The sequence below is a fragment of the Salvelinus fontinalis genome, chromosome 3 (assembly GCF_029448725.1).
Source record: "Salvelinus fontinalis isolate EN_2023a chromosome 3, ASM2944872v1, whole genome shotgun sequence".
In the NCBI taxonomy this organism is placed as follows: Eukaryota; Metazoa; Chordata; class Actinopteri; order Salmoniformes; family Salmonidae; genus Salvelinus; species Salvelinus fontinalis.
The window spans coordinates 57,498,370-57,507,665 of NC_074667.1; the positions used below are offsets into that span (position 1 = coordinate 57,498,370).

Below are 9,296 nucleotides of genomic sequence, written 5' to 3' on the forward strand. Positions count from 1 at the left end.
ATATTAACGATAATGAGGCTATATACAGGAGGTACCAGTACCGAGTCAATGTGTGGGGGTACAGTCAAGGTAATATGTACATGTAGGTAGGGGTAAAGGGACTCTGCATAGATAATAAACAGCGATTAGCATCAGCGTAAAAAAGGGGGTCAATGCAAATAGTCCGGGTAGCCATCTGATTAACTGTTTAGCAGTCTAATGGCTTGGGGATGGAAGCTGTTAAGGAGCATTTTGGACCTAGACTTGGCACTCTGGTACCGCTTGCAATGCGGTAACAGAAAGAACAGTCTATGACTAGGGTGGCTTGAGTCCTTGACAATTTTTAGTGCCTTCCTCTGACACCACCTGGTATAGAGGTCCTGGATGGCAGGGAGCTTGGCCACAGTGATTTACTGGGCCGTACGCACTACACTCTGCAGCGCCTTGCGGTCGAATGCTGAGCAGTTGCCATACAAAGCGGTAATGCAACCAGTCAGGATGCTCTCGATGGTGCAACTGTATAGCTTTTTGAGGAATGGGGACGCATGACAAATCTTTTCAGTCTCCTGGGGGGGAATAGGTGTTGTCGTGCCTTCTTCACGACTGTCTTGGTGTGTTTGGACCATGATAGTTTGTTAGTGATGTGTACGCCAAGGAACTTGAAGCTCTCGACCCGCTCCATTACAGTCCCATTGATGTGAATGGGGACGTGCTCGGCCCCCCTTTTCCTGTAGTCCACAATCAGCTCTTTTGTCTTGCTCACGTTGGGGGAGAGGTTGTTGTCCTGGCCACGCAGTTGTGGGTGCGTGGCCACGCAGTTGTCATGGCAGATCTGTTGTTGTCTACCCTCACCACCTGGGGGGTGGCCCGTCAGGAAGTCCAGGATCCAGTTGCATAGGGAGGTGTTTAGTCCCAGGGTCCTTGGCTTAGTGATGAGCTTTGAGGGCAGTATGATGTTGAACACTGAGCTGTAGTCAATGAACAGCATTCTTACGTAGGTGTTCCTTTTGTACAGGTGGGAAAGCGCAGTGTGGCGTGCAATAGAGATTGCGTCATCTGTGGATCTCTTGGGGCGGTATGCGAATTGTAGTGGGTCTAGGGTTTCTGGGATGATGGTGTTGATGTGAGCCATGACCAGCCTTTCAAAGCACTTCATGGCTACAGACGTGAGTGCTACAGGGCGGTAGTCATTTAGGCAGGTTACCTTGGTGTTCTTGGGCACATGGCCTATGGTGGTCTATTTGAAACATGTAGTTATTACAGAGTCATCAGGGAGAGGTTGAAAATGTCAGTGAAGACACTTGCCAGTTGATCAGCATGCTCTGAGAATGTTGACCTGTTTAAAGGTCTTACTCACATCGGCTACGGAGAGCGTGATCACACAGTCGTCTGGAACAGCTGCTGCTCTCATGCATGGTTCAGTGTTGCTTGCCTCAAATCGAGCATAGAAGACATTTAGCTCTTTTAGTAGGCTTGTGTCACTAGGCAGCTCGCGGCTGGGTTCCCTTTGTAATCCGTAATAGTTTGCAACCACTGCCACATCCGATGAGTGTCCGAGCCGGTGTAGTAGGATTCAATCTTAGTCCTGTATTGATGCTTTGCCTGTTTGACGGTTCGTCTGAGGGCATAGTGGGATTTCTTATAAGCGTCCGGATTAGTGTCCCGCTCCTTGGAAGCGGCAGCTCTAGCCTTTAGCTTAGTGCTAATTTTGCCTGTAATCCATGGGTTCTGACTGGGATATGTATGTTCGGTCACAGTGGGGACGACGTCGTCGATGCTGAAGCCGGTGACTGATGTGGTATACTCCTCAATGCCATCGGATTAACATATTCCTGGAACATATTCCCGTCTGTGCTAGCAAAACAGTCCTATAGCTTAGCATCCACGTCATCAGACCACTTCCGTGTTGAGCGAGTCACTGGCACTCCCTGCTTGAGTATATGCTTGTAAGCAGGAATCAGGAGGATATAATTATGGCCAGATTGTGGCCGGATTTCAGTCCCTGGCCACTAGGAGCGCCACTTCTGGGTGAGCATTCTCTTGTTTGCTTATGGCCTTATACAGCTCGTAGAGTACGGTCTTAGTGCCTGCATCGGTTTGTGTTGGTAAATATACAGCTACGAATAATATAGATGAAAACACTCTTGGTAAATAGTATGGTCTACAACTTATCATGAGGTACTCTGCTGTTCTGTCTTGCCGATGCACGGAAAACCCAGCCAACTGTATATTATCCATGTCCTCGTTTATTCTCCAGTGATTGCACGTTTGCCAGTAGGACGGATGGTGAAGGCGGATTTTCCACTCGCCGACGAATTCTCACCAAGCACCCAGATCTGCGCCCACTGTATTGGCGTCTGCTTTTAATGTGAATGATGGGGATTTGGGCCTGGTCCGGGAGGAGCTGTAAATCTTTCACTTCCGAATCATTACAGAAAAAATCTTCGTCCTGTCCGAGGTGTGTAATCGCTGTCCTGATATCCAGAAGCTATTTTCGGTCATAAGAGACGGTGGCAGAAACATTATGTAGAAAAAAAGTTACAAACACCACGAAAAAAAACACAGAATAGCATGATTGGTTAGGAGCCCGTAAAACGACAGCCATCCCCTCCGGCTCCATCTCTAGGTGATCGCAGACCTCTCACACTGCCTAGGTAAACATATCCTCATCCTGACGCAGACCTCTCACACTGCCTAGGTAAGTATATCCTCATCCTGACAAGTGCAGACCTGAGGGTAGGGGCTAGATTACTCTGTCTCACCACTGGAGCCAGGGCCCCAGTGCTGCACAGAACCTGTTTCAACACCGCCTCTTCCTGGATCATTGTCACATGGCCAAACATGCCGCTATGTGTGGCCCCTTTGCTCAGTGAGAGAGTGAGAGAAAGAGAGAAAAAAGGGGAAGAGAGAGAGACAAGAAGAGAGAGAGAGAGAGAGAGAAAATGGGGAGAGAGAGAGAGACAAGAAGAGAGAGAGATGTTATGTTAGGTAGTCTCTCCTAACAGTAGCATCATCTTGCTCAGCAGAGTGAAGCGGGAAACATTGCGTGACTACGATCCGTGCCGATGTGTAGCAGCACTGGCAGAACATTTTACTCCAGTTGTCCATCAGATTCCAGCGCCATTACTCTGCTCTTCATAGTTCTCTCAGCCCTCTCTCCCACACAGAGCAGAGAGCAGCTCCACTCCACCTAATGATGTGGTATGGTGTAGCTCTGCTGGCTGCCATCCAGACCAGCCTGGTTGTCTGCTACTCCCAGCCTAGACACACACAGAACAGAGCCCCCAGCTCACTATTCACAGCCAGACCTCTTATAGACACATCTACTGCTGCCCTCACACACTGACGTAGGTCCACTAGCTGATGTTGTATGACACATGGATGTTTTCTCTGGAATACACCTCAACTGAGATGATGTACAGTATCACACACCTCTGAAGAGGATGTTGTGTTAAAGTGTTGGGCCAGTAACCAAAAGGATGCTGGTTCGAATCCCCGAGCTGACGTGGTGAAAAATCTGTTGATGTGCCCTTGAGCAAGGCACTTCATCCTCATTTCTCCTGTAAGTCGCTCTGGATAAGAGTGACTGCTAAATGATGTGAATGTATGGGGGATTTGTACAGTATGAGGAAGTGTATTGCAGACTACTCCAGTAAATTCCTGTGGATGTTGATAATTAATAGCCTTTCTCTTTCCTATCTAGTCTCACAGCCCAGTTCCAGCCAAAAAGTCCAAACTGGTAAAACTACGCTCTCCATCAGCTGACAAAGAGAAGCAACCTGATTGGTTACAATCTCTATCAAAGTCAGCGAACAAGGTTAATAGCTCATGTTCTTCACTTTTTGTGTGAAATGTGATTTTTTCCAATGTCAGGGGATCCTACAGATGTAGGATCTTAATGTGAGACTGTTTTCTGAAAATAATCCTCCAGCAACAGGACATTTGAATTATTTTTCATTAGGGAAAATGAAGTCTGACATTTTTAAGTGGAAATTACAAACTTTAGAAGCCTTTTTAAACCTTGAATACACAACAAGTTTGCATTTCCTGCCGTGCAGGTAAATTCTCATCAACAAAAGTGATCAAATTAAGATCCTATGTCTTTATACAGAGTCCTTGTCTAATTGACTGTGTTACCTTATACAGTTAGATAATTAATGTTGTCAATAGTCTTTTTAACAAAACTGTCTGCCTTATGCAATAAGATTTCACTTTTCCTTTCCAGGGATGTTTTTCAAATTCCCCATTTCACTGTATTAAATGAATTCTATATTTTGTCAGGATCTGAAACGGGTCCAGCTGAAACAGAGGTCGTCAGCCTTCCGCCCCTGGTCCTCCAGTAGTCCATCTGCTGAAAAGGAGAAGTCTACTAGTCACAATGAGAGGTCAGTCAGAGACAGACAGTCATGTTGTCATAGTTTCACTCATCCATTTCACCACACCACACTAAAGGGGTGTTTGGCTGAAACATTCCTAAGGGATTACAATGTAATGAGGACCAATAACTACATTGTCCGCTGCTATGCTCCCTTACTTTATATTGTTGAAATACAGTAATTAAGGTCACTTGTATTTTCTTGTCATAACAGATTCATCCACAAAAACATAGACACGTCTGTAGTGCCAAATGTGGCCCCAGCTCTGTTGGCCTACCAGAGAGAGGAGCAGGCCCCTGTGGGCCACAGTCAGGCTCTAGCCAGGGGAGACCAGCACATCAGCTCCAGACCAGCACCACAGTGTGGAGAATCCCAGCCTGGGCCCAGACCTGTCCACATCAACACCAACACTAATAACACAGCCAACAGTGTGGAGGACATGGAGACTGACAGGGAGATTGAGGTGGACGACTGTGATGACTGTGAGTATGACACACTGTTGTTCAGACATTCGGTAGGAGAAATAGGGCACCATGACACAAATTACTCCAACTCTCAAGGACAGGCAACCTAACCCGAGCTAATACTACTGGAGAAGGCTATGGTTAGATGGCCTGATCCCTGTGACAGAGCACCATCTAGTGGTTGGTCTGTGCAGTACAGAGCACAGAGTGCATTCTCAACTTGCTTAACAGCAGATGTCGCTGCTGCGCCAATACATTTTTTAGGCTTCCCGCTATGAAAGGCCCAGCAGTGCAGTCAAAAATGTGATTTCCTCTGTTTTATATATATTTCCACAATATGAGGTTGGAATAATACTATGAAATTGTGAAAGTTATGTTTATACCATTTTCGTGTAATAGATTAAATTTCAGCCTGCTTTGGAAGGGTTGAGTTTCGACCTGCCTGGTGATTAGTTAATAGACCAATAAGAAAGAGAGTTCCAAACATCTCTGCCGATAACAGCTAGTTTTCAGTTTTCCCCTCCCCACTCAGACCACTCCCAGACAGTCCTAGTGTAACAGTATAGCTTCCGTCTCTCTCCTCACCCCTACCTGGGCACGAACCAGGGAACTTCTGCACACATTGACAACAGCCACGCTTGCTTGAAGCATCATTACCCATAGCTCCACAAAAGCCGCAGCCCTTGCAGAGCAAGGGAAACAACTACTTCAAGGTCTCAGAGCGAGTGACGTCACCGATTGAAACGCCATTAGCGCGCACCCCGCTAACTAGCTAGCCATTTCACATTGGTTACACTAGCAAATTCTTACTTGAGAAATTGCTCTTTGCTAAGAAGCTATTTTGTTTCCTTCTGACCATTTTGATTGAATGCAATCACAGTAAGATACTTAATTATTACCCAGAAATTATTTTATATTGAGGTAAAATGGCTACATTGGATCTTTAACATAATGTTTTATTTTTCTGTCTGTCAGACCCACCATTGGTCCCCTCCTTGGCATCCCCTCCCTCTGCCTGTTCCAGTGTGTACCAGACCCTGACCCCTCAGACCACCGTGAGGCCTCTGGAGGGCCCAGTCCGGCTGGTATTACCAAGGGAACCGTCATGCCCAGAGCTGGACACGCTGAGACAGACCCTGTATGGATGCCTGGACTCCAAGGAGGCCAGGGAGAAGTTCCTGCAGGAGATTATTCAAATGAGAGTGAAGCAGGAAGAGAAATTGGGGGTTGCTCTGCAGGCCAAACTTAGTCTTCAGCAGGTAAACCTCACACTCAAGATCCAAAATGGCCCCCTTTGGCACAAAAAGGAAAACAGTTTCTTTATGTGTAGAGAAAATCTTTAAGTGTTTTAAAGATTATGTTTATACACATAAAGAAACTGTTTTCATATATATATATATTTTTATTCCCCCACAGGAGCTGGAGTTTGTGAGGGTGTCCAAGAAGGGGCGTCTTCGAGAGGCCATCGAGGCCAAGCACAATCTGAGGAAAGAGATAGATCACCTGCACATGGAGTGGGACAGGAAGATGAGGGAGGCTGACGAGTCCCGTGGCCATCTGAAAAGAGAGCTGGAGAGAGAGATACAGTTACGGGTCTGCGACAAAGGCTGTGAGGCTGAACGCCTGCGATCCAAGTACTCCATACAGGTAAGACCAAGATCCTAATGATATAGCCTATATACTTAGGACATCATACAAAAAGAATCACACACACACACACACACACATACACATACACAATGAACTGTAATTGAGTCATTGTATATGCTCCCTGACTGATGTGTACGTTCCTTTCCAGATTAAAGAGCTGCAGGTACAGCTGCATCAGGCGGAGGCGGACCGAGAGCAGCTGAGAGAGGAGCTGCAGCAGGAGAGGGAGGCGCGGCAGAGCCTGGAGAGGGTGGTCAAGGACCTGCAGGCTCAGCTGGGAGGCCCACAGGACAACGCCATGAACCCCGAACACACTAGCACAGAGACACACAGACAGACATAACACCCCAATGGATCCTAAAGATGCATGCAGTGGACTGGAGTCAAAGACGTAATGGAAGAGGCTGGATACAGACTGAATTGCGCCTCTTGTTAAGGGAAAGAAATTCAGTAAATTAAAGATGTTTGTTGGAGCAAAGTCAATATGTTTTCATAGTATGAAAAATAAATCTTCTGATTACTGATATGGTTAGTGATAGGATAGAAATGGACATTATTGTAATAATATATGAACTTCATAGGGTGAACTGGATAGAAGCATGAATACGCATGACGTACAGCCTACAGATGATAAGAAATAAACTACATAGAAGACACCTCACAAGTGACTTTAGAGCCCTCGGTCAGATTCCTGAAGCTTTTTAACGATTTTATTTTGGTATAAGCTATTTAAAAATGTAGAAATATAGCTACATAATGTTACTTGAATATAAAGGAGAAGTGATTGTTTTCATGAAATGACAGCAGCAGATGCTTGTGCCACACAATCTCGGTACACTTTAAGGTATTACAAACCACTGAAAACAATGGACACCAGTTGACCACTATTTACTTCATTCAACCGATCAGTTTGCTTAATTCTAATGTTTTCATTTTGATGTTGTACAGGAAATGTTGTCTGAGCAGCACTGCTATCCTACAGGCAACGCTCACATACATATTTACACATTCACATACAAACATATAGGCCTATGTATACCAGCTTCTCTACCGTGTGTATTTGTGTTCTTGTATTTAAAGCCTGAAGTATTTGGGATTGTGTGGTCTGGAATCAGTTCCAGCCACCTTTTTGTTCTCATCTTAAATATTTTATTAAAGTGTTACTTTTTACAATCCTTATACAACTTAATATGTTTTGTTTTTTAATTGTTTTGAGATACAGTATATTGTGTATGAAACCAAACCATGTGACAAATGTTTAAATGTGCTTGTCCATGCTAAAATGGAGTTCCGCCCACATAAAACACCTTTGATAAAGCTTTCTCTTTCTCTTTGGTGAATTGAGGTATTTCCAATTTTGTATCGAGTACTGTAAAATAATTTATATCCTGAAATAATTTCCTGCTTGTCAATTATAAGCAGCATACATTTTTAGTCACTGGTTTTAGGGCTCTTTGAAAAAACAACATGTGCTGTTTATATGAACAACATTTCTACATATACAAAATATGGATATATTTTTTTACTTTACTAAAAGTAATTGCACTTTTAAAAAATAAAATTGCATTGTGCATTTAACTCCCTCTTCTGTTTTTCAACTCACAAATGAACATGAACATAGAATTGAACAACATCATTTAATGACCTCTTGTGTAAATACAACGTTTAAGGATGATTTTGTAAATAAGATTTGTGTCAATAAGTTTTCCTTGCTTCACACCTAAATTGCATATGAATATCATTTTGACTCTTACTTGAAACCAATAGAAACTCTATATTTGAAATGTTGATATTCTAGTTTCATTATTGTTCCCCTTCAATATCATCTCAAATCAATGTGCATTTATTACAATGAATTATGGGTAGAAAAAAGAAGAGGAAATATTGCTAATTGACTGATCAGTGATCTTTGTCAGATGGAGACAAAAACAGAGAGAACATTTAAAATGTCCTCTTTATTTTCTTTCTTCAATGACACTTTTCAGAAAATGTATCTCATTTGTTAAGTGTGTACCAAAACCCAGACCAAAATCGATACCCGAAGACGATATCTCAGCATCAATTCCTTTATCAGGTTTCCCAATGCTAAAGCTCCAATTAGGATAAATATTACAACTTCTCTGGGTTTCATCCCTAGGTGCTCTCTTATGTATTGTAGAATAAAATACTTTTATGTCTCATGTACCAGTTACTATTATTATCTCCCCACTGAATACCTGTTGGGTACAATGTAATAACATTATACATTGTGTTTATGCTCTTGTTGTAGTTTTGGTTTGTAAGTGGGGGTTGTTTTTGCCGCTTGTTTCAGTGTAGATTTTTTCTTTGGAAAACCTGTATAATACCCATTAAAAATCAAATCAACCATTTTCAATGGTGTGTTTTATATTTTACTACTGTCAGTGAGTTACACAAAGTGTAACACTGTTATGTAATCATATCTAAGAAACAGGGACAATTTAAAGGCGCAATATGTAACTTCTTTGTCCTCTGTGGATATGGGACAAAATGCACAAACAATTAATGTTCAGACAAAAACACACACACATACAGTATGCAGAAACAAACTTAAGCCAATCAACAAGCCAATCATTTCAGCTTTCCATTTTGTATTAATTAGTAAACGCTTCTAAAAACATAATTCCACTTTGACATTATGTTGTATTGTGTGTAGGCCAGTGACCAAATCATCTACATTTAATCTGCTTTCAATTCAGGCTGTAACACAACAAAATGTGGAAAAAGTAATGGCGCTGAATATTATAACACTTTCAATTACCACCAACAATCTGTGGGTTCCCATCATAACAGAGGGAAAATGCAGGTA

General features: G+C 43.1%; 1 protein-coding gene across 1 annotated transcript in view; it reads left to right on the forward strand.

The window, feature by feature from the left end:
- Positions 1–8,843, forward strand: part of LOC129851169 (ski oncogene-like) — an 81,823-nt gene extending 72,980 nt beyond the window's left edge. Inside the window, exons 2-7 of the mRNA XM_055917522.1 lie at positions 3,683–3,796; positions 4,261–4,364; positions 4,569–4,837; positions 5,795–6,078; positions 6,236–6,466; positions 6,618–8,843. Of these exons, the coding sequence (XP_055773497.1) occupies positions 3,683–3,796; positions 4,261–4,364; positions 4,569–4,837; positions 5,795–6,078; positions 6,236–6,466; positions 6,618–6,812 (1,197 nt within the window). The 3' untranslated portion in view covers positions 6,813–8,843. The remainder of the gene's footprint in view (positions 1–3,682; positions 3,797–4,260; positions 4,365–4,568; positions 4,838–5,794; positions 6,079–6,235; positions 6,467–6,617) is intronic.
- The last annotated feature ends 453 nt before the right edge of the window (positions 8,844–9,296 follow it).